The following is a 25,954-nucleotide window of genomic DNA, read 5'->3' as shown; positions in this document are numbered from 1 at the left end:
ATGTTCCGAACACATGCAGAGTGTGGACTTCCCCATTCTGCCCCCAGCACTTGCCTCTACCCCACTTTCTCCCACCCCTTTCCCCAGCCAGCTTGGGCTGGGATCCAGGCTCCCTGGAGACTGACTGTAAACTGCAGACTTTCTCCCATCACCTAAGTCAGTTCAAAGCTCCCTACCATGCCAGTCCTGGAGAACTTCCAAAGGTTTTTGGTTTTTTTTTTAAAGGGCTGAGGATGCTCACACCCTTACTCTTACTCTCCCTAAGACAGCCCCTCAATCTGATTTCCAGAGAAATTAAATCCCAAGATCCCTGGGGATCTTTAAACCTAAGCCCTCTTGTCTCCAAATCTAGGGCTCATTTGTAGGAAACTGCCTCACAAATCGGGAATCAGGATAAAGCTTTGGTCTAAGGATAGAATGTAAGTCACTTGGCTGGGGGGAGGTGTTCCGGTGGCGGGGGGAGGAGGATTTGGGCATGATTGGGAGCCCACCTTTCTGTCTCCTACTACTTGTGGCACCAGAAGCCTGGGCCTAGGTGTTGGGAGGTGGAGAGTGAGAGAAGAAGGTTGTGTTGGCAAAGTACTGCAGCTGCTGGATGGACCCTACAGACCTAAGCTGTATTTATGATGCTTCAGGGTGCAATTCTAGGCCACAATGAGGTTTGGAATGTTGTGGTGGTTTTTTAGTGTTTTTCCTCCCCCTCAGTTTAATTTTATTGTTTAAGATTAATAAGCATTTCTTTTCTTTCCTTCATGCTCTTCTCCCCAACTGAACAATTAAAAAAAGATAGAAAATTTTTATAATAAATATGAACAAAGAAAAAATTCCCACACTGGTTATGTAAGAAAACAAAAAGTCTTATTCTGTACCCTGAATCCATCATCTTTCTGTCAGAAGATGGGTAGCATGCTTCATTTTCAATTCTCTAGAATCATTGTCCTTGTGTCCATCAGAGCTCTTAAGTCTTTCAAAATTGTTTTTATCATGTTGTTATCCTTGCATACATTGTTTTCCTAGTTCTTCTCACTTCGCTATATATCAATTCACAAGGATCCTTTGATCTTCTTCTGAAAATGTCCATTTCATCTTTTCATGTGGCACCATAATATTTCATTTCATTCATATACCATATCTGGTCTAGTCATTCCCCAATAGGTAGGCATTCTGTTAGTTTCCAGGGTTTTCTTTGCTATCTTCTTTGGGTTTTGTGCAATCGGGATTTGAGGGGGCAAGTGGAACTGAAATTTGGACCAGCAGAGAATTCCTGCCCATCTCTGATTGCTGTTGTCAGCCTCTAATAAAAGTTATAACTTGCACTTAAGCGGAGATTTAAGTAATTTTCTTTTGATAACCCTGTGAAATGAGTGGTAGACACTATCATTCTCATTTTTTAAAACCTGAGTTATGATTTCATTGGTATAGGGAACTTTCAGTGAAGAACTCCTTTTACAAAAGTACCTTCCCTACAATCTAGTCCTAGAGTTGCCTGAGTGGTGCTGAGGGGTTAAATTAGCTACCCAAAGTCAGGTCAATATGTGTCTGAGACAGAGCTTGAAGCTAGGTCTTCCTGTCACAGAGGCAATCTCTTTAGCCACTCCCCAGATTTTCTCTTGTATCTCTATCTTACACATGAGAAAAGTGAATTGCTGAGAGGATGAATGACTTGTCCAGGCTCGTGCAGCTTGAGCACAAGCAGAAATCTGAACTCAGGCTTCTGATTTAAAGAGTGGAGCTCTTGTTAGTCACCCCCCCAACACTACCTTGCCATGTGCACATAGCTTGCAAATGGTTGTAACTAGGCTTCCAACCAAGCCTGAGGCTTTTTTGCATGTGACTTTGTAGACAGAAGGGACATGTGATTCTAAATTGGCAAGGAAAATGCTGAGCATGAGGCAACTTTGTGAATCTCATTCGGGAGTTGGTGGCAGAGCTTTTTGGGACAGAAACATTGTGTTTCCAGAGTCTCTTTGGCAGAGACAGAGGGGAAAGAGAGAGAGAGAGAGAGAGAGAGAGAGAGAGAGAGAGACAGACAGACAGACAGACAGACAGACAGACAGAGGGTGGGGAGAGAGAGACAGAGAGGGAGACAGACAAGACAGAGAGAGAGACAGAGATAGAGATAAAGACAGAGAGAGAGAGAGACAGAGAAGCTGACTCTTCAACATATCTCTGATGTCTAGTTTGCCTCCCTATAAACTGCTAGAATGGACCTCCTTGGGTGAGATTGGGCCTTCTCTTTTGGTTTGAGTTGAGATCTCATCTTGCTCCCAGCTAAACAGCTCATTTACTCTTGTACATTCTTTGGTAAGGTCTGATTTATATAAGTCTCTGATTTCTATTTTCTGTTTGCTTGCACATATGGCTTTATTTGCTATTTGTGATGGTCTTTTATATAATCAGCATTTGATGAGAAAGAGCTAAGCTGGGGAGTGTAAGGTTTACCCTCCCCATGTAAGTACAAGCAGAAAAGCAGCTTTTCTTCTGAGCCAGACTCGTGACCCTATACTACCGATATTTGAGAAGACAGATAGATTTAATTTAAAGTCTGATATTTCTCTTAAAGATAGGTGAGAGAGGGAACAAATGCCTAGTTATAACTCTTTTCCTATTTTCCTCAAAGCAGAAATTGTAGTCTCCCTTTGAGAAGGGTGGACCAGATTCCAAAGATAATTATCCATGCCACCTTTGAGCTGTGTCTATGTATTTAGACAGCCCATATGGACGTGCATATCTTTTGTGTTCACACATATTTTATACTGTATAGCAAATGCTATACAGATATGAAATCATAGTTTTCCTCCTGGCAAAACCGAATTGCTTTTGCTCCCTTTAAAGCTCATTTCTTTAGAATATGAACTTCTTAAGACAAGGACTCTTCTTTAATATTCTTTGTATCTATCCACAGGTGCTATAAAAACAAAAGCAAAGACGCTTACATTCTAAGGAGGAGAACACCACCAGTCAGGGAGTGGTGACCAAGGAGTCATCTTGGTCCAGAAACTTACGTAGATGATGAGTAGGGCATCTGGAGAATAGACTGATTTGACATAATTTGATCATAGTACATGGTTTTAGAATTGGAGGGGCAAGGGGGATGATACTCAGGTTGAGGTTGTCAGCCAGGAAGTGGGGGAGGAAATGGCTAGAGAGGAAAAGGGAAGTGAAACATGACTGAGACTCTGTTACAAGGAGGGGTCTTATGGGGTAATGGTGAAAAGAAGTCTTTGGTAAGTGAGAAGCATACTAAATAAAAGATAATCAGATCAATAGATTAAAAAGATCAACAAAACATTTTAAAAGGCAAAAAATTGTATTCTATGGGTACTGATTGAATGAATGAATGAATGATGCTAATGAAGCCAAAGAACAGCTATGATTAGCATTTATCTCAGATGGTTGTTGTGAAAGTCAAATGAGGTTATGATGTAACTTGCTTCGCAAGCCATAAAGCTTTCTATAACTAGGAGCTGTCATTACCACTAATGTCATAAGAATGACCCTTCCTCTACCTCCAGAGGAAGAACTGATGGAATCTGCATGCAGATTGAAACATCCTTTAAAAAACTTTCTTAATTTTTCTTTTTTTATGGTCTGTGTTTTCTTTTGTAATGTGGCTAATATGAAAATAGGTTTTACATGACTGCACATGTATAATTGATATCAAATTGCTTGCCTTCTCAAGGATGGGGAACGAGGAGGAAGGGAGAAAATTTAGAACTAATTAAAATTTTTAAAAATATTTTATTTCCCCCCAATTACATGTGAAAACAATTTTTAACATTTTTTTAAAAAGCTTTGAATTCCACTAATGCATTGTTGGTGGAGTTGTGAACTGATCCAACCATTCTGGAGAGCAATTTGGAACTATACCCAAAGGGTTATAAAACTATGCATACCCTTTTGACCCAGTAATACCACTACTAAGTCTGTACCCCAAAGAGATCATAAAAATGGGAAAAGGATCCACATGTACAAAAATACAGCAGCTCGTTTTATGGTGGCAAAGAATTGGAAATTGAGGGGATATCCATCAGTTGAAGAATGGCTGAACAAGTTGTGCTATATGAATGTTGCCAGGCCTAGAGGCCTAAGGGATACCCAAGTCTTACCTTACCTATCGCAGGTCTTCGGCTGGCCAAACCGGATAAATGTATGAGAGAAGAGACTTTCCAGAGTCGAACAAGGGTTAGGCTTTATTCAGGGTCTTGGTTACATGTGCCGGGGGAACTCTTCCTGAGGAGAGAGAAATCTCCCAAGGAGGCAAAGATCTTACAGTAAGAGATTGGAAATGGAAGTGGAAGTGGAAGAGGGAGAGAGGAGAGAGGGGAGAGGGAAGAGAGAAGAGAGGAGAGAGGGGAGAGGGGCCTTCTGTCCTCTAAGGGCCCCTCAGCGCTAAGAGCGCCTTCAGGCTTTCCTGACCCTACTTAAGCTCTCCTGTTGCATAGTTTGCACCTGAATACCGTGCCTGTTAGACAACAATAGTTGTGCTCAGACCCAGGGCCAATCTCGAGGGCGGGGATGCTCTCTCCCAGCACGTTTCCCATGGGAAGAGGCGGAAATGCACAAGATAGCCCGGCCTCACACCTCAATTCCCTGCTGTTCCCTGGGGGGCCTCATGAGAACTCTAAGGTTTAGAAGTCCTCATCTTTACCCACCCGAGGCTGTCCACATGGAACTGAGCTTACACCCCCAACAGAATGTAATGGAATACTATTGTGCTTAAAGAAATGATGAGCAGACAGATTTCAGAAAAACCTGGAAAGACTTACATGAACTGATGCTAAGTGGAGTGAGCAGAACCAGGAGAACACTGGACACAGTAACAGCAACATGGTTTGATGATCAACTTTGATAGACCTGGTGCTTCTCAGCAACACAACAATCCAAGACAATTCCAAAAGACTTATGATGAAAAATGCTACCCACATCCAGAGAAAGAACTATGGGGTCGGAATGCAGATCAAAGAATATTTTTTCACTATTTTTCCTTTCTCATGGTTCCCCTCCCTTTTTTTTCTGATTCTTCTTTCACAGCATGACTAATATGGAAATATTTTTTTAAAAAGTTTTGAATTCCAAATTCTATCTCTCCTTTCTTTCCTCCCTCCCTCCCCTGAGACAATAAGCAATCTGATATTGGTCATACATGTTCAGTCATGTAAAATATTTCCACATTAGTTATTTTGTGCAAGAAGACTCAAGAAGGAAGGAAGGAAGAAGGAAAAAAGAAAGAAGGCAAGAGTGGAAACAGTATGCTTTAGTCTGTATTCAGACAAATCAGTTCTCTCTTTGGAGGCAGATAGCCTTTCTCATCATGAGTCCTTTGGGATTGTCTTGGATCATTGTATTTCTGAGAATTGCCAAGTTTGTTCACGGTTGTACATTATACAATGTTGCTGTTACTGTGTACAATGTTCTCCTGGTTCTGCTCACTCCACTTAGCATCAGTTCATGTAAGTCTTTCCAGGTTTTTCTGAGATCATCCTGCTTGTCATTTCTCATAGCACAATAATATTCCAGTACAATCATATACCGTAATCTGCTTAGCCATTTCCCCAATTGATGGACATCTTCTCAATTTCCATTCTTAGCTACCACAAAAAAGAGTTGCTATAAATATTTTTGTACAAATAGCCCCTTTTCCTTTTTTTTGGTCTCTTTGTGATACAGACCTTGAAGTGGTATTGTTAAATATGCACAGTTTTATAGTTCTTTAGGCATAAGAACTCAAAATGTAAAAAAAAAAATGCTAAAATTTTTTTTTACATATAATTGAGAAAAAAATAAATTTTAAAAAAGAAAAGAAAAAAAGAATGACACTTCTTGTGTGGAAAGGTAGCTTTTAATCCCTTTTCTGCTAGTGGACCCTTCACAAGAAGAAAAAAAAGACTTAGCTACTCTGATCAATATAATGATCCATAACAATTCCAAAGGACTCATGATGAAAAAGGCCATCCACCTCCAGAGAGAGAAGTGATGAAGTCTGAGTGCAGCTAAGTCTTTCACAGTTGGTCATTGTTACAACACTGCTGTTTTTCTGTACAATGTTCCCCTGCTTCTTCTAAGAGGAATTTTTTCAAGTCAAGTTATATTCCTCCCTATTTCTCTCCCTTTGTACCTATTCTCACACCAGCAATCTTACATTCTGGCCAGAGAGAATAGTTACATTCATCCAGATTGGTGAGATAACGCGGCACATTGGGAAAAGGGCCAGATTATCAATCAAAGGGACCAAAATACAATCATAGTTCTGTGACTATCTGTGTAACCCTGGACAAGCCACTTCAATCTTCTCTGGGCCTCAGTTTCCTCATCTGTAAAAAGAAGGAGTTAGACTATTTGGCCTCTCAGGTCTTTCAGTTTTAAGTCTATGATCTGGATACTCTTTAATGAAAGGTAATTTCCAGCCTTGTGGCTTTCAGGTTAACTTTAAACTTGAATGTTCAGTCATTAACTTAGAGGCCCTAGGATCACCCTGGACCATTGTAATAATGCTTTTTGGTAACGTGAATAATAATTCATAATTATAACAATAGTTCATAATAAATAATCCTCCTTGGTAATGTGAATAATCTTCATAAAGTGAATAGTTAACTTATTCTGATGTGTATTGAGACTGCCTAAAGCCAAGCACAGCTGTATATAGGATGACCTCATTCCCCAATCAGCTTCCTTCACAAACTTCCCATCAAGTCTACACAAGGTTTTGGCTCAGTACCATGCTCGTCTAAAATTTCTAGGGGGATTCTCTGTTCCTTGTTCTAGCATTCCTCCCTGCCATCTTTTTCTCTTTCCCTGCCCAGAGCCATCTAGTCCAATATCATTTTACAAAGGAAGACACTGAGCTCTCAGGGATTCCTTATTCACTAGCCCCTTTCTCTGACTATATCTTTTCCCAAAAGAATTCCTCTAGACTCTTTCCTTTATCTTTATTTTCACCTCACCTCTGCCTTATACAAGCTAAGTCATAAAACACAAAACTCCAGAGGATGGGACCTTAGAGATCTGATCTGCCAGTCAGAGAGACCAGCTCTTAAAAATATCTTCTGTATCTGTTCAGACTCTTATTTCACATTCTTCCTTTCACCCCAGCAGCTTAGGAAATCTCTCCTCTTCTAAATAGTCTTTACAGAAAACATAGGATGATAGATTTAGAACTTGAAGGGACTTTGGAGGCCATCTAACCCAATCCTTTTTTTTTAAATACGGATGAAGGATTCAAGGGCCCAAGGTTCAGGGATTTGACCAAGGTCAGACAGGAAGTAAGTAGTAGTATAAGAGTTTGAACCAAGGTCCTCTGGCTCCAAATTCTTTTCACTACTGAGAAGAGAGGTATAGCATATTCCCTCCTTATGTAATTTGGCAAAAATCTTCTAATATGAACTCATCAAGTCTCTGTTAGTACAGAAGCATAATATGAGTCTTTTGTTTGTCTACGTGATGGGACTGGGTAGAAAGTGTTTGTCTGGCGAGCAGTGCTAGTTATTCCCTTTGGGCTGGCCCCTCCTCACCATTGTTTGGGTGGTGCTGTACTTTCCCAGGATCAGGACCTTCTCTCAAGCACAATTTTCTCTCTAGTCAAGACCTTCAACTCTGCTACTCGGGGAATGGTTTTGCTTTCAAATTTGTACAGGAAGAAAAATGGGAATGAGGTGCCTGTGGTTACAGCCTCCAGAAGGGCTATTCCAGCTCAATTATATAATTCCTCCCACCAGGACTGCTGACTCATATGTATTAGGTATTGGTCTGGATTCTCTGTTTTTGGAAAACTATAAAAATAGAAATCAATAAAATCTCTTCCATTCACTCTGTCTCCTCAGTTTTGTCAGGAAATTTCTAGTCGTAAAAAGATCTATCTCTTTCCCTCACCATCCAGTGCCACCCTCTGGACTTCATTTACCCCAAGGACATAGACACACAAACCAATAATTCAGTGAATTTATTATCTCAGAGAAACAAGTTTCTTTTCAAACCAACAGTGAAATAGGAAGTAACACAAAGTCTTGAAGAACAAATTAGGAAGCGAGCTTGTCTCTCCCTTGAGAGACTGAGAAAGTGAAAAAGGACAGTAGAAATGATCAGTTCTGTCTTAGCAGCACAGTAGGTAGGGCACTTTGTGTCTGTTCTTTGTGACTTCTGCTCAGCCCCAGTCACATTTCCCTTTGTATCAGTGTTAAAGCCTCTTCTTCTTCCTCCTGGACTGTCACCACTCTGATGCTGTGATGCTTAAGGGAAGCAGCTCTGCTTGCATGTCCCAGAAGGACTCCGGGTCCAGAGAAGGGTGGTAGTAGCTTTAATGAGATAGTGTGGTAGCTTGGGACTCCAGCTTACTCTTTGCCAGACTCTCATCCTCGAACTTTTCTCACATCTTACCTTTCCAAGGCTTCTGCTCCCCTACCCCTTAGGATGGGAAAGAGAATAACTTTTAAGACACTGTCTCAACCTGTTCAGTCACTAGGTCAGGGCATGCTGGATATTTTTTTTTCTAACTAGCAGGTGTCTCTCCTGGTCCCACTCCTACACCTCGACAGTTCCCAAGGGATGCTACATTCCATTATGTATTTAGCTAAACTCCTGATTTTTCATGTGTGCCTTATAAACATCTGTCTTTGTCTGTGTATTTATTCCAGGCTGGGGACTCCTTAAGAGTTGAAGCTCTCGTAGTGCTCCTAGTGTGATGAAAGAGACCTGGGCCCTGGCCTCAGAGAACCTGAAGTCTGATGGGGCATGTAGACTTTTCAAGTATGAACAGCTGCAGAGTAGATTTCCGAAGAGAGGAAGTGAATACATTTACATAACTGAATGTAGAGATAAACATTTGATACCTCCTATATGTCATGGAAGATATTGATCCTAAATAGGACTTTAAAAGAGAGGAGGGATTAGTCTGGTGGCTGGAAATGGAGATTGCTCCAACTATGGAGAACAATATCATTAGACCACTTGTATTCCCATAAGGTAAAAATGAGGCAGTTACGTAGGTAGGATTCCCATCTGTTGGCCTCCCTTTAATGGGCTCAGAGTTCTTTCCTTGTTTGGCCAAGGTTCAGCAACATCTTCATACGGTGGGGGTGGTAGGGAAGGAATTTCTACATGTTGACTCTCAGTCCCAGAAGTTAGACACTTGACCCCCTAGGTTGGATCCCAAAGTCAGTGCCGTTGGTGACTGTGATTCCCAGAGCCCGGAGGTGGCTGCAGGTTATCAGCACATCAAATATAAGCAGTTTGAAGAGGATGAGCCGAATGGCCCCTAGGATCAGCGTCTGGGAGAGGCTGTGCGGTCCTGGTGGAAAAAAGCAAGAAGGTCAAGAGATGCCCGGGACAAAACAGGTTGGAAATATGCTTCTCAAGTGACTCAACTTTGAATACCTTTTGACCCAGAAATACTGATACTAAGATCAGAGAAAGAGGGAAAGGACCCAAATGTACAAAAATATTTGTAGCGCTCTTTTTTTGTGGTGGCAAAACCCAGAAATGAACGAAGTGCCCATATATTGGGAAATGGTTGAACGTCATGGAACATTATTATGGGGCAGTTAATGATGAAAGTGAAAGATTCAGAGAAACCTGTGAAGAGTTATACAAACTGATGCAAAGTGAAATGAGCAGAACTTAACACTGTAAAGACAAGAAGCTAGGTAGTGCAGTGGATAGAGTAAGGAAGACCTGACTTCAAATCCAGTCTCAGACATTTACTAGCTCTGGGACTCTGGGCAAGTCATTTAGCCCTGTTTGTCTTGGTTCCTCACCTATAAAGTGAGCTGGAGAAGGAAATGGCCAAGTATCTTTGCCAAGAAAACCCCAAATGGGATCACAAAGAGTTGGACGCAACTGAAAAATGACTTTGAAAGACTTAGGAACTCTGATCAGTGCAATGAGACAGATTTTACATGTAAGGGAGATGATTTTTGATTCAACCCTTAACCCATAAAGCCCAGAATGTAATAACAAGTAATATCATTAATTAATTCATATCATTAATTAATATTATTTTAAGAATACAATAATAACCAGCTGTAAAGAAGTATCTGCACTATGATCACTTTGGGATATGGGAATATATTTCTTTGAGTGAACTAAAGGGACAAACTTTATTGAATGAGCAGGATTTTTAATAGTGAAAGAATGAAGCTTCAGTTCCCAGGGAGTCAAGGCTCAATTAGGCTTTCAATAAAGAGACTGTTTTATAGAGGTCTCTGTCCTCTTTCCTCCTCTTCTCTCCATAGTCATGGCATCTAACAGTGATTTGCCCATGACTTATCCAGCAGGTCAAGTGTTGGTTGGTTTGGGAGAATATGAAATACAATTAAGGGAGCAGAGATGCACATTTCAGACAGATGTGAATATAGAAGGAAGAAACAGCTTCAAGGAAGGGGCTCCTTGGCAGCAGAGAACAGAGCTTGTTATAGAGAAGATCGGATCTTGGGAACTCTCAGCCTGAGGACTCTATAAATTACAGAGACAAAGGACTTCCAGGCCCTGCAGTGTCATGAATTTCAAGTTGTTTTTCCTCCAAGTGTGGCTCAATACCATTGTACTCTAAGATTGAGTTCACTCTTTCCAAGGATGCTGTGTATGGTTGAAGGAGAATGTACTCCAGATCTGTATGGGAAATGTTGCGTAGGTACTGTTTCACTATTCAATCTGAATAAAAGCCTCTGCTAAGAGCTAATTGTTTCTGCTGCATGCCTATTAATAGGCAGCATGCAGGTTGAGATTTGTGAGCTATATTTATAGTAAGGTGGCCCTACAGATTACTCCTTTTGAACCTTGAAGTTGTTAGTAGTCAATCTCTGGATATCCAACCCTCAAGTCAGATTGGGGGCATTCATTGGGGATGCTATGTATAGATGGGCCAACTGAAACAACCCAGATGGGGTCATTGCTTTGCCCCAGGGTTACCTAGTTAGTCAGCATAGTCTAAGCCTGACTCTGATGAGGATTCATAAAAGGTCAAGGTTGATTACCACCACCCAAAGCTCTTTGGTTTCAACAGGAAACAAGCATCCTGGCCACCAAATTCTCATTATCCCTCCTATCACTCACCAGTGCTTGGCTCCCGATGGCACTTCTCTCCCATGGATTTACCTGCCAAAACCAAATTAAAAAGGTTGATTTTTTTTGGGAACCTCATTGCATTTAGCTAGACTGCAAGTTTTTCAAGAACACAGATTTTGTTATGTTTCTTTATATGAGCAGTATAGGGTAGTAGAAAGTACCTTGGATTTATAACTGGAAAACTTGGGTTTAAATCCTTGTTCTTCCATATATAGCTCATGGGACCTTAGACGAATTATTTAACCTTTCTGTGTCTCAGCTCCCTTATTTGTGATATGGGGGAGCGGAAGCTAGATAAAATGGCCTCCAAGGTCCTTTCTAGCCATGAACCCTATGAGTCTCCACAGGTTCTTATGAATAATTATAATTCCCATGTCACAGATGAGATACCCAAAGCATAACAAACATTTGTGGAAGGCAAAATTCCTCCTATGAATGAGTATTCACTTGCTCAGTTTTCTTTTCTCTCAAGACTTTTCTTTGACTTCTCTTGTACCCACAAAAGTACTTTATATTTTTAACTTTTTCCCCCCAAATACTTTCACATGTCATCTAATGCATCCATGAAAGAGACATAGTATTATTATTTCTATTTGACTAGATGAGGCATCTTAGGTTCAGGAAAGAAAACTGACTTAAGGTCAAATAGCAAGTTAATTGTGGTTAATCTAGAATAGAACCAGCTTGGAAATCCTAACTAATTAGTCCAAAATGAAGTCTAGAGCCTTCCTAGACAGTGGAGTTCTCCTTCCTCTATCTGGCTTTTTTGGAAAACTAGGGTAAAGGGAGGGAGAGTATCAGGAGATAAGGAACCAGAAAATGCTTAAACTCTAAGCTACATTAGGGCATGTCCTTGTCTTCATGCAGAGGCTAGCCTTAGGGAATACTGCTGCTTCTGTACACCCATACCAGATAGCTGAAGAGGACGGGTACGTGGGCCTGGATCCTGCCAGCCTGGCCCCGTGTGGCAGACCAGAGGTTCCCAGGAAGCCAGCTCTTCAGCAGGGAGGGAAAGCTGTGCCAGGGTGCTCCAAGTGCCATCCCCAGCTGGCGAGGGGCCATAAGTGAAGGCATCCAAGGTGGTACCATTGCCAGATGAGAACCAGATGGAGCCATCCGCAAATGAAGGAGAGACATCAAAAACCATGCAGATCACTAGTGTCTTCTGTTTTCCATCTACCAACAGAGTGAGTGGAGGAGCCATGGATGGGAATGGACCAGTACACACACCTGGAGAAGGATAAACGTGTAAGGTGGCATTGCCTTGGAAGACCTGAGTTCAAATCCTACTTCAGAGACTTACTAGCTGTGTGACCCTGGGCAAATCATTTAACTTCTCTCAGCCTTAGTAAAGGGGGGAATAGTTTTAAAAGCAGTCTTGTGAAAATCAAATAAAATGAGTTATATAAAGCACTGTGCAAACCTTAAAACTCAATATGAATGCTAGCTATGGTTATTAAATTTAGGGAGTTGGGCTTTGTCATCGCTAAGGTTCTTCCCTACTCTGGCATTCAATGTCTTGTGCTCTGATATTGCAAATTCTAAGGTCTCTTTCAGCTCTGATGTTCTGGGCTGTAACATTCCATGTTCTAAGGACCCTTCTAGTCTTAACATTCTATATTCTGTGCTCTGACATTCTATATCCTAAGATTTCTTCCAGTTTTAGCATTCTCTCTTATGAACCTATACTCCTGGATAAAGTAGACCCTCACCCTCATTTGCATTAAAGAATCTATGGTCTTTCAGATACATAGAAGGCCAGAGCCCTTCTCATTACCTATCCAGTTGTCCATTCAGGACTAAATTGACTTCCAACCTCTTCCATAAAGCCTTCCTAGATGATATTAGCCTATATGGATTTCTCTCCTCTGACCTCCTTTTTTGAAAAACAATTTTTTTCTTTAAATTCTAGAGGTAATTGGCGTTCAATGACTTGAGCAGGGTTGCACAGCTAGTAAGTGTCTAAGGCTAGATTTCAACGCAGGTCCTCCTGCCTACCGATCCAGTGCTTTATCTATTATACTGACCTCCTTTTACATTTAGATCTAAAACACACCATCTCTAATTCAATTTGACTCTGTCTCTATTGTTTTCTTGTTTTATGTATATATGTTCTGACACACCAATTGGACTTTTAACTCACAGAAAGCAGAGGGAGATGAGGAGGGAATACCTACCAGGCATAGAGGAGCATCAGAAACAGTTAGTAGTCCAATTTGTCTGGAATCATAGAGCATCAAAAGGAGAAAAGTCAAATAAAGCTAGAAAGTTAGGATGAAGCCAGATTATGGAAGGCCTTGAATGCCAGGCTAAGAACATGGTTTTTGTTTTAGAGGCAATAGGCAATCAATCTGTCATTGATGGAGATAACAAACTGACTCTAGGCTGGATCGAAAATCTCCCTACTCTCCTGTTTGCCTTTGACATTCAGGACTAAGAGCCTGGGCATGGTGCCTAAAGCAGGATGGAAAAGAGACAGAGTGTGAAGGAATAGGACCTATAGGATTCCTGAAAGTAACCTCAGAGGAGGACTTCAGTTACCTCATTTCCTATCCCCATCTAACCAACCCATGCTTAAGTGCATCAGGCCAGAGGGGAAGGCAGAAAGATGGGGAAAGGCAGGCTAGGCCAAGCAGGGAGAGAGGGACTCACCTGTGGGAAGAGCTGACATCCCCAGAGTCAGGAGAAGCAGCAGCCGGGGCTTTGCCATGGCCCAGCTTGAGAGGTGAAGATGCTGCAGCTGTAGCTCCCCAGAAGGTGGGAGGCAGGGGTAGCATGCCATGGGTGCCCACAAAACTGCCTTCCACACCACAGACCCAGCTGCAACTAAGCTGCTCAAAGACAGAGATATTTCCCAGGACTTGACTAGCCCCTCCCTCTAATCTGTCTCTACCTTTTTCCTGATCCTGTGCCTGGGAACCCTAAAGAAATGTCTCCTACACTGGGTAGGGATGCCTCCCTGATCAACCCACCAATATGTCCAAGTGGTCAATTTCTTCCATGATGAACATTCCCTCCTGGAATTATGTGCAACATCAAAAAGTCAATGGCATATAGAACTGGAAGGGATCTCATTTAGTTCAATTTCTGCATTTAAAATTTAAATTAAATTATTTTTAAATTTTTATTTTGTTATTTTTTAAAAATTATTTAATTTTCACAAATACACATGTATTTCTTCTGCTTCTTCTCCCTCAATTTAAAATAAAAGGGATAGGTAAAGCTCTTGTGTCAAATATGCAGGGTCAAAAAACAAAACAAGTTTCAATGTTGTCCATGTCCAAAAATGTATTTCACACTGCATCCTGAATCCATCACTTCTCTGTCAGAAAGAGGATATCATGCTTGCCTATCAGTGCTCAGAAATCACAGTTGGTCATGGCACTGATCAGAGGGAAGTTGTGTTTGTCTTTAAGATGTTATTTCATAAATTATTTCCCTGGTTCCACTTACTTTGCTACATCAGTTCATACACGTCTTCCTAGGTTTCTCAGAACCCATCCATTTTGCAATTTTTTTTTTCCGCATTCCATTATATCAGCTCCCTTAGAACAAAAGTTCCCAATCCTTTTCAGTTTTTTTACCTCTTGGCTCTCAGTAAACCTTCCAATATGAAATATTCTAGAGATTACCAGACACGTGCGCATAAGAATCAAAATAAAAAGATCAATGAATGTTTTAGAGAGAAACTTTATTCGCTATGTAACAATATTTTTAGTATCATAAAAATTTTCAATGTTTGTCAGAACATGGTCAAATTAATTAATGAGGTCTCTGATTCTGTTTCTTATCAACCAACAGTTTTATTTCTACTACATAGTTTTTGGAAGTGATACCGGTATATATAATGTTCAGTTTCCAATTTGCTTCCTGCTTTGGATTTGATTGAGAATAGACAGCCAGTCAGTAAACATTTACTAAGCACCTACTAAAGGCCAGGTATGGGCTAAGTACTGGGAATTCAAAGAAATGCAAAACTCCTTGCTTTTAAGGAGCTCAGAGTCTAATCAGCAAGACAAATTGGAAACATCAATGGACAAACAAAATAAATCTTACTTGTCTCTCTATAAAAATATATATACATATACACGTATGTGTGTGTGCAGGATAAATTGGAAACAATAACAAACCATATACACACACACACATACATACAGATGGATGGATAGATAAATGGATGGATGGATGGATGGATGGATGGATAGATAGATAGATGATAGATAGATACATAGATAGATAGATAGTCAGTCAGCAGAGGGAAGACACTAGGGTCAAGGGGAAATCAGGAAAGGTTTCTCTTAGAAGGTGGGATTTTAGCTAGTATTGGAAAGAAGCCAGGAGGTAGAGATGAAGAGGGAGAACATTCTAGGCATGGTGCACAAGGAAAATGCCCAGTCAGGAGACAGAGTGTCACATTCAAGAACAGCAAAGAGGCCAGTGTCTCTAGCTCAGAGAGTACATGTAGGGTGTAAGGTGTAAGAAGACAGAACAGGTAGTGGGTGGGGTGGGAGAGTAGATTATGAAGAGCTTTGAATACCAAACAGAGGATTTTATTGTTGATCCTAGAAGTGATAGGGAATCCCTGGAGTTTATTGAGTAGGAGGGTGGCATGGTCAGAGCTGCCCTTTTGAAAACTGAGTGTAAGACGGGCTGGAGCAGGGAGAGGCTTGTGGCAGGCTATTTCAAGAGGGCTGAGAATCTTGATTCACAGAAATAAGTTGTTATAAAGAGAATTCAAAACTTGTGAGCATATTTAGTAATAATGGAATATGGTTCTACATGAGCACATAAAACTTTCATTAACTTCATTGTAAATAAATTTAGTTTTTGGTTATTGCAAATATTGATTAATTTTCTTTAATGGCTCATTTTGCTGGGTTTTTTTCTAGCTTAACATGGTAAGGGTCTTATGTACAAACCTCTTTCATTTGCTTTTGGTCAGTAGGTATTATTGCTTCCACTCTTTTTTGCAAATTTTCTGATTCACTGTTACAATCTTTTTCTTTCTTACCGTTTCCTCACAGGTATCCTCCAAGGCAGAGGGTAACAAGCACAGTGGATGGAATGCTGGGGCTTGAAGTCAGAAAGACTTGAGTTCAAATCAGGCCTCAAGCACTGACTAGTTCTTTCTGTGAGGTTGGGCAAGACGTTTAATCACTGCCTCAGTTTCCTCAACTATAAAATGGGAATAATAATAGCACCTTACCTGAAGGTTGTGAGGATCAAGTGAGATAATATTTGTGAAATCCCTGGCACATGACACTTATAATACTACCTAAATACTTCTTTCCTTTCCTTCTCATCACTTCCTTGTTGTTCTCCAAGATATAATTTTTTCCCTAACACTTTTAGAATATTTCAATAAAATAATATAGTTATTTACAAGATATTCTCTATATCCCCTTGACAGATTTTTCACATCCCTTACACCCCAGGTTAGAAGTCCCTGCAGGAGAAACAGAAACCCAGGGGGAAAGAAAATTCTCCAAAATAATAAATGAAAGAGCCAGGATTTGAATTTACATTTTTCTGTGACATATAGCTTCCTTTAGGAGGGAGCAGCTAGGTTGAGCAGTGGATAGAGCACTGGGCTTGGAATCATGAAGACTTATCTTCCTGAGTTCAAATCTGGCCTCAACCACTTTACTAGGTGTGTGACCCTGGGTAAGTTACTTAAGTCTGTTTGCCTCAGTTTTCTCATCTGTAAAATGAACTGGAAGAGGAAATGGCAAACCACTAGAGTATCTTTACCACGAAAACCCCAAATGGGGTCAGAAATGACAGAACAACCATAGCTGCAACCCTTTGGGACAGGGGACAAGAGATGACAAGGAAAAGTGTTAAAGAAGGGTTCCTACCCTTAGCACTATTTCTAGGTATTTCCCTAGAGTTCCTGCCTTGGCTTGTGTGAGATATCCCCTATAGCATTTGTTCAATTCCATTCCATTTAAATTAACTCAGTTGGATTCAACTAAAATCATACTAAGTGCTTTTGGTGCGTGAGGAATTGTGTCAGGTATATTGTGTGAGGAAGAGAGGGAGAAGAAAAGGGAAAGATATTTAAATTAATAGGAAAAGCCATCTACCTTCAAGGAACTTACATATTTTGGATAATGTTAAAAGAGAACATAATAAACGTAGATCATTGTTGGCCATGAGATGGAGAGGAGGAGAAATCATGAAAAGCTTTAAGGAGATGACATTTGAGCTAGGTCTTGAAGAAAGGGCTGGAATTCAATGGGCATCAACTGGAGGAGGACATTTTGGGCAATTATGTGACCACAGTCATAGAAGTAAGAGGCTTCAGAAGACAGTGAGTAGTCTAATTTGGCAGAGTATAGGAAGTATGGGCAAGAATAGCGTGAGGAAAGGTGGCACCAGATCAGGGAGAGATGTGAATGCCAAGACAAGGAGACTGGCATTGATTTGGTAGGCAATAGGTGTTCTCAGAGTGACTTGAGAAAGGGAGCAGTGCAATCAGAACTGTGTGTGCGGAAGATGATTGCACAATGATATGAAGGCTGGATTGGAAGAAGAAGGAACTGAAAGTGGGAGGAACGGTCAGATCATTACACAATTCGTAGGGAAAAAAACTATCTACTTGAATAGCAGCAGAAGATAGAACAACTTGTCTGCCCCTCCATTACTACATTCCCTGAGACCTCATGGTGGAATCATTTAATCCCACCTTCAGACTGAGCCCTGCCTCAGGGTCAAATTCAGCCCTCAAGGAGGAGAATACAAAAATACCAGCATTTTGGGTTAGGAGCCTCACCATCAAGGCTGGTCCTTCTCTGACCTTGTGCTCCAGCTTAAATAACTGGAGATTTTGTCTTATTTCTCACTACCAAGCAATTGCCTTGTACTCCAGAGCTAGAACATGGGTTCCTCTTTCTTCCTGTCATTTTTAAGTTCCCTGTCTAGGACTTCAGTTCCTTCAAGACTGCCAAAACGTCTTGGTCTCTTCCCTTTCCTTCCAGAGATTGGAGTCTTGACTGAACTCCAGTCCTGGTGATTGGGCCACCACTACCCAAAGACAGACTGCATCATCATTGACTGGCTAGGTCAGTATAGTAGAGAGAATGGTTCTCTGGAGGACAAGCACTTTGGGCTGCTTATGTACAATGTGGACTCCCTAGCCATACCAGGAACAGTTGGGTTCCGCTGGAAGACTGATTTTTCTAACACTTCTTTCAGTGGCTGTAGTTACAGATATTTACTGGAGCGATTGATTTTACCAGTATATATACATGGCAGTGAGTAGTACACGTGGTGAGAATGAGAGATAAGCAAAACGTTGGCAAAGAGGCCAGTTGAGGTTGGGAGGAACAGTGCAGCTGCAGGTCCCACAGTGTAGGGGCTCCTGGATCTTTTCCCACTTATGTCTTAATTGTGGTGAATGGAGGGTTCTCACAGGTGTCTGGCATCGTGACATATTGTTGTAGAGCCCAGACACAGTATTCACTATATTAGGGGAGTGAACAATGACAAAGCTATGAGCTGCCCCTTTGATTTGTACCAGTTGAGTTTGTTCCAGATCCCCCAAGCCCTAAAGAAAAGATATTTAGCAGTGGACACCAGATGACAATCAGTCAGTCAACAAGTCTTTATTAAGCACCTACTGTGTGCCAGATAGGGCAACTGGGTGGAGCAGTGGATACAGCTCTGGGCCTGAAGTCAGAAAGGCCTGAGTTCCAATATGGCCTTAGGGACTTACTAGCTATGTGACCCTGGGCAAGTCTTTCAACCTTGTTTGCCTCAATTTCCTAATCTGTACAATGAACTGGAGAAAAAAATGACAAACCACTCCAGAATCTTTGCCAAGAAAATCCCAAATGGTGTCATGAAAAGTCAGACGACAACAATAAATGTGTCAGGTACTGTGCTAGGTGCTAGGGATACAAAGACAGAAATGAAACAGTCTTTGCCCTCAAGGAATTCATGTTCTATTGGAGAAAACAACATAAACCCATTGAAGTAAATGTAACGTATATAAATATTAATATATCATATATGTGTATATTCAATATTATCCTCCTATTTGGTGCCTAGGGAATTTCCCTCAATCAAAGGACTAGTAATAAGACCCACTCCTCAAAACTAAAGAAAGTGAGCAGCTGAAGTTGTAAAAGAGTTGGGAGAGGGAGAAAGAAGCAGGGCAAGAGCAGCACTGGGAGGAGGGAGGTCCCTAGGGAACTGCCTCCACATGGTGACACCACTAACCACCTCCTGCTTATGTAAGATAAAGGTGGTTAACCAATGCATTGTTGATTTAGGGATTTCATTACTCAACGAGAGAGAGAGAGAGAGAGAGAGAGAGAGAGAGAGAGAGAGAGAGAGAGAGAGAGAGAGAGAGAGAGAGAGAGAGAAGCAGAACACAATAAAGCATGGGAGAGAAATCAATTTGATAATTGTGGGATATTTTGCCAGCAAAATTCTCTAAACATTTGACAAAAGCTGCTAGGAAAACTAGATTAAATCATGACTAACCAAGTAATAGAGAATATCATATAACATAAAATAATCAGTTTTGATTATGTGAAGTTAAAATATTTTGCACCAACAGATAAATGGGAAAAAAACCTTTGCAACAAAATTTCTCTGATAAAGGCCTCATTTCTAAAATACATAAGAATTTAGAAGAATAAAAACCCCACCAGACAAATGGTCAGAGACTGTGAGCAGCTATTTTCAAAGAAGGAAATCCAAACTATGAACAATGGTGAAAAAAATGCGCTAAATCAATAATAATTACAGAAATGCAATAAAGCAATTTTGAAGTTCCATGTCCTACCTGTCAGACTATCAAAAATGACAAATTTCAGAGAGATTGTGGGGAAGCCAAGACACTAGAATATTTTTTGAGCATGTTAGAAAACAACTTAGACCTTGCCTAGAAAGTTACCAAATTGTATAACCTTTTGTATAACCTTTATGTATAACCTTTTTGTAACCTTATGTATAACATAACCTTTCACATAACCACTGCTCGGCTTACACTCTAAAGAAATCTAAGGGCATGTCCTTCTTCCTGTTGAGGAATGGTTAAACAAATTATGATATGTTAACATAATGAATTATTACTGCATCTTAAGGAATGACCAAATGCATAATTTCAGAAGAAACTGAGAAGAATTTTATGAACTGATGCAAATCAAAATGGGCAGAACTAGAACAATTTATACAATAGTGACATTATTAAGGAAAAACAATTCTAAAAGACTGAACTCTGATCAATAAGTCCAAAAGAGTGAAGATAAAACATACTTAATGGAGACAAACATGTCCTGATAGAAATGTGATGAACTCAAAATTCAGCAGGTAATATACATTTTTGGTCATGATTAATAAGGGAATTTGTTTTGCTGGACTATGTAGGTAGGTATCAAAGGGTTTGTTTTGTGAGTTTGCTTTTTTTAAAAAAACTTCCAACGAAGGGAAGGATAGTAGAAGGTAGAGACACTGATGAATAAAACAGGTGTTACTTGAAAAATAAAATAACTATTAAAAAAGAAATGATTATAACGTAAAAAAAAGGTGTTGATAATTTTTGAAAGCCTTTTCCGCACTTATAACTTTAAAAAGAGCTATAGTTTTTCTTCTAAATTTTTTAACAATACGATCTCTTGTACTGTTAATTCACATTGGAGCTTATTCTGCTGAATTGTGTAAGGTGTTTGTCAAAACCTGATTTTTGCCATGTTCCTTTAAGGTTTTCACAGCAGTTACAACTGTGTAGGGAGCTCTTCCTTCTATAATATTTATTTAGGCATTTATTGAATGCTAAACTATTGTGTTTGTTTCTAGATCTTGCTTATTAAACTGTTCCACTTGTCTAATTTTCTAGTATTTTTTTAAACCAGTACTAAATAGATTAGTTGATTGCTGTTTTATAACTTGAAATGTTAATGCTAGGCCCCCTTAATTTATAATTTTTTTCATTTTTCCTCTGAAATTCTTGAACTTTTCTTTCTCCAAATGAATTTTGTTATTATTTTGCCAATACTGAACTCCTTGACTTTTCCCCTAAACCCTCCCTTCTTCCAAACTTCTGATTCTTTCAAAGGCACCACCATCATTCCAATCTCCCACATTCATAACCTGCTGGATTCCTCATTCTCCCTCACCCTATATATCAAATCAGTTGCCAAATTTTGCTGTTTCTACTTTCACATATCTCTTACATCCAACCCCTTTGCTCCATTCACATAGCTACTATCTTAATTCAGGACTCTATCACCTCTCACCTGGATTATTTTAAAAAATATTTTCTTCTTTCCTTCCTTCCTTCCTTCCTTCCTTCCTTCCTTCCTTCCTTCCTTCCTTCCTTCCTTCCTTCCTTCCTTCCTTCCTTCCTTCCTTTCTTTCTTTCTAATTAATCTGTTCCTCCTTTCCCCTCTCTGCCATTGAACATTTTTAAAATCAGAAAAACAAATTCCTCAATACATATCTACATAGCCCAGTAAAATAAATTCTCATTTTAGCTGTGTCCAAAAATTCTGCATTTTAAGTTCATTACTTCTTTGTCGGAGATGGACGACATGTTTTATCTTCATTCTTGCGGTTAATCATTGCATTGATCAGATATCTAAAGTCTTTCAGAATTATTTTTCTCCATAATATTATCGCGGTATAAATTATTCTACTTCTACTCACTTTGATTTCATCAGTTCATAAAGGTCTTCTCAGTTTCCTCTGAAATTGTCCATTTCATAATTTCTTTTTCTTTCTTTCTTTTTAAATATGGAACAAATTTGAATATCATTCTTGCTCAGGGGCCATGCTAATCTTCTCTGTATTGTTCCAATTTTAGTATATGTGCTGCTGAAGCAAGCACCGTTTCATAATTTCTTAAGGCATAATAACATGCCTATATACCACAATTTGCTTATCCATTCTTCAATAGTTCTTCAACCCTCTCCCCTTAGTTTTCAATCTGGGGCTGCCATGAAGGGAATGACTATAAATATTTCTTTACCTATAATTTGTTTACCTTTAATATCCCTTTTTCTCTGATTTCTTTGGCGTATAGGCCCACTAGTGGTATAACTGGGTCAAAAGGTATGCCCATTTTGGTAACTTTCTGGACATAGTTCTAAATTTATTTAGAATTATTGGACCAATTCATAGCTCTATCAACAACGTACTATTGTACCTAGATAATTGCAGCATCACCTTACTTGATTTTCCTGACTTGAGTATAACTCACCCCCCTCCCCCCACCATGCCGGTCCATTCTATACACATCTGCCAAAGTAATTTTCCTTAAATGTAGACCTGACCATGTGACTCCCCTACTCAATCAATAAAATATAAGCTCTTCTCTTTAGGCCGCATTTAAAGTCGTATTCAATCTGGCCTCAACCTACATTTCCAGCCTCCCTAAACATGTTGAACTCTGCAATCTAGTCAAGCTGCCCTTCTCTCTGTCTCTTGCAGATGACACCTCCATATGCCAACTCCATGGCTTTGCCTAGGCCATCCCAGGTGCTTGGAATGCACAGTACCCTGAGAGGTTGGGGGGGGGTCTCTTTCCTCTGCCATCAGGTGGAGCCTTCACCTCCCAAGTTTCCTTCATTTGTTAGGGGGCCAGTGACTAGTACCCTAGTTACATCTAATCACTTAAAACTGAGTAGCCTTTACAAAGGCATATTCAAAGATGTAGCAAAAATAAATGGACAAGTTCCTCAGGGCTTGGTCTCCCTTGTTCCATCCTCGGTCTCTGAGGGAGAATAGGCTCGAGATCTAGATCAGTTCTTAAACAGCATTGATCCTACCACATTCATGTCCAAAGGAAGCATTGCTGCCAGATGAATCCTTCCAGCAGGATGGGACCCCAAAGGTCACCCCCAAAGATTCTTTCTCCTGGGACACTGTCTGCAAAACTGATCCTAGATTCCAAATCCCAGATTCCTATGGCTTCTCCCAATCTTTGAAACTCCTCATGTCAGAGACTCCATTTCCTGCCCTCTGCCCCTAAAACAGGAGAGAGTAAAGGAAAAGACCAAGGAAGCCCCATTCCTCATAGGGGAAGAGACCTAATCATCCTCCCCCTTATAATATGACCTCTCATCAGATACTATGAGTGAAGAAGTCATCTTATTCCTCCAGATGTAAATGCAGCGAAGTTGGGCTGGAGCTGCCTCAGATTTACAGTTCTTGCTACACAGCCAACGGAAAAACATTTCTCCCGTCCCTGTGACCAGTCAACTGGAACCTGCTATAGAATGTCTATGCATGTTCCAGTTTCTCCAAAGTACTTTCCTTACGTGTCATCCTACTTCTTCAGGAAGCAACTCCCTACAGTCCTCTGTATGGGGATGCCTTTATTAGAAAGCTGATGGGGTCTGCACATGCACCAGCCTCTCATTACATTTCTATCTATGCTGTATAGGTTTTCATATGTTCTTCTTGCCTCCACTTTTAAAATGTGAGCTCCTTGTGAGCAGTAATTTTATTTTTGTCTTTGTATCTTAAGAACATTGTCTGGCACATAGTAGGTGCTTAATAAATATTTGTTGATTAATAAATAATTCCACAAAGCAGTTTCTTGATGTTTTGATTAGTATTATACTAAATCTGTTATTAATTTAAATAGTATGATCATTTTATTATCATTTGTTTTAGAACTGATTGTCATAGCTCCTCTTGGGCATAGTCTCTGGAGATTTGATTTAAGGTAGTAGGAGGATTGTTTTAATTTGTCAAAAAAAATTTTTTGCATCTACTGAAATAGTTATTAAGAATGTTTGATTGATTGTATTAATTATTTGATGTTCAGCCTTCCCTTGTATAAGCAGAACTTGGTCATAATGAATAATTTTTAGGATATGTAGTTGTAGTCTCTTTGTCAAACCTTTATTTAAAATGTTTACATCAGTATTAATTAGTGCTGTTAATCTATAGTTTTCTTTTTCTGCTTCATTCCTTCACAGTTTGGATATGAGGACTATACTGATCTCTGAAAAGGAATTCGATGGAACACCTTCTTTCTCAATTATTGAGAACAATTTAAATAACTTAGATATTAATTATTCTTAAAATATTTTATAGGATTGAAATGGAAATCCATGTAGGTCAGGGTGTTATTTCCTCTTTTAATAATTCTTTTATGACTTACTAGTTTTCTGTTTTGGAAATTGGATTATTTAGGATCACAGTTTCTTATTTTCTTAATCTGAGTGTTTAATATCTATGTGGGTAGTCATTCATTTCTTTTAAGTTCTCAGTTTTCCTAGCATATAATTGTGTGTAATAGTTTCTGATAATTCCATTTATTTTCTTTCTTTTCCTTGTGAATTTTCCTTGTTTTTTTTTTTTTTTTTTTTTTTTGCTTTGGGGCAATTTGATTTTCCGATCTATTTTTGAATCAAATTAGCTAGTGGCTTACTGATTTTGTTATTTTTTAAAGCACCTGGTTTTGCTTATCAGTACTCTTTCTGTTTATTTAATTGATTTTTCCCCTGGATATTAACATTTTTGTGTTTGTTCTTGGAGTATTAATTTATTTGCTTGTTAGTTTTTTTTAAATTGTAGGATCAATTTATTGAACTTTTTCATTTAAAAATATATGAGTTCAGAAATATAAATTTTTATCTGAGGACTATTGTTTTTTAGTATTTTAGGATTTTTTCCACATTTTCCACATTTGTTTTTGAAAGATTTTGAGTTCCAAGTTTTTCTCCTCCCCTCCCTTCCCCCCCCTCCCCAAGACAGCAAGCCATCTAATATAGGTTGTACATATGTAATAATGTAAAACATATTTCCACATTAGTCATATTTTGAAAGAAGAAACAGAACAAAAGGAAAAAAACCACAAAACCAAAAAAAAAAAAAAATGAAAAGAGTATACTTCAATCTGCATTCAGACTCCATAGTTCTTTCTCTGGATGTGGATAGCATTTTCCACCATGAATCTTTTGGAATTGTCTTGGATCATTGTATTGCTGAGAAGAGCTAAGTTGATCATAGCTGATCATCGAGCACATGCTGCTGTTACTGTGTACAATGTTCTCCTGGTTCTGCTCGCTTCACTCCGCATCAGTTCATACACGTCATTCCAAGTTTTTCTAAAATCTGCCTGCTCATCATTTCTTATAGAACAATAGTATTCCATTACATTCATGTATCACAACTTTTTCAGCTATTTCCCAATGGATGGGCATCTCCTCAATTTCCATTTCTTTGCTACCACAGAAAGAGCAGCTATAAATATTTTTGTACACGTGGGTCCTTTTCCCTTTTTCATGATCTTTGGGATACAGATCTAGCAGTGACTGAGGACTCCTTTTGCTGTATCATAGAAATTTTTGTATATTTTTTCATTTTTTAATCATTATTTTCAAATGGTTATTTTTTTCCCCTCTGATTTATTTGACCAATTCTACATGAGTTGATTCACCTGAGCAAAGCTCCTTCCACTTGGAGTTGTCCATAGAGGTCTGCTAGTACATCAGGCTGTACTTGTAGCTAATAATGGGTGTTTTGTAGTCAGGTGATTAAAAAGGGATGACAAAAGTTGAATCCTTTAGTGTCCTGAGACAATCATCTCAGAACAATAAAAGCAGATTTTTTTAGCAGGTGAACAAAATAAACTGCACCTCTTCCACCTAGTGGAGAAAAGTATGAAGTAAAAGTAACCCTGCATTAGAAAAAATATGGAGATCATGGTGTGTGTGTGTGTGTGTGGTCGCACAAAACTTGGTACTAAGAATTCTAGAAAGAAAAAGAAGCACATGGAGTTTGAATGATGAGCAGACATTCTCTGGATCTGACCCAGAGAAGCATTTCCCCTGCCAGCAGAAGAGAGGCCAAGGCAGCATCCTCCCCCACAGTAGAACCCCAGTCCACATCGAGCATACCCCTCAGCCTCTGAAAGAATTCACCACGAGTTACC

The 25,954-nt window shown here is 39.6% G+C and overlaps 1 protein-coding gene and 1 pseudogene across 1 annotated transcript; both read right to left on the bottom strand.

Moving 5' to 3' along the window:
* Nucleotides 1-7,924: 7,924 nt before the first annotated feature.
* On the bottom strand, nucleotides 7,925-13,883 carry PTCRA (pre T cell antigen receptor alpha). The gene is made up of 4 exons (XM_072642186.1): nucleotides 13,711-13,883; nucleotides 11,968-12,288; nucleotides 11,047-11,088; nucleotides 7,925-9,283 (listed from the first exon to the last, which is right to left on the bottom strand). Exons 1-4 carry the CDS (start codon nucleotides 13,838-13,840, stop codon nucleotides 9,117-9,119), a joined length of 660 nt encoding a protein of 219 aa, XP_072498287.1. The 5' UTR covers nucleotides 13,841-13,883; the 3' UTR covers nucleotides 7,925-9,116.
* Nucleotides 13,884-21,795: 7,912 nt separating this feature from the next.
* On the bottom strand, nucleotides 21,796-21,895 carry LOC140530528 (U6 spliceosomal RNA; annotated as a pseudogene).
* Nucleotides 21,896-25,954: the final 4,059 nt, after the last annotated feature.

This window comes from Notamacropus eugenii, chromosome 2, assembly GCF_028372415.1.
Source record: "Notamacropus eugenii isolate mMacEug1 chromosome 2, mMacEug1.pri_v2, whole genome shotgun sequence".
NCBI lineage: Eukaryota > Metazoa > Chordata > Mammalia > Diprotodontia > Macropodidae > Notamacropus > Notamacropus eugenii.
The sequence above is the reverse complement of the archived record's forward strand: the minus strand, read 5'-3'. Positions and strand labels throughout refer to the sequence as shown.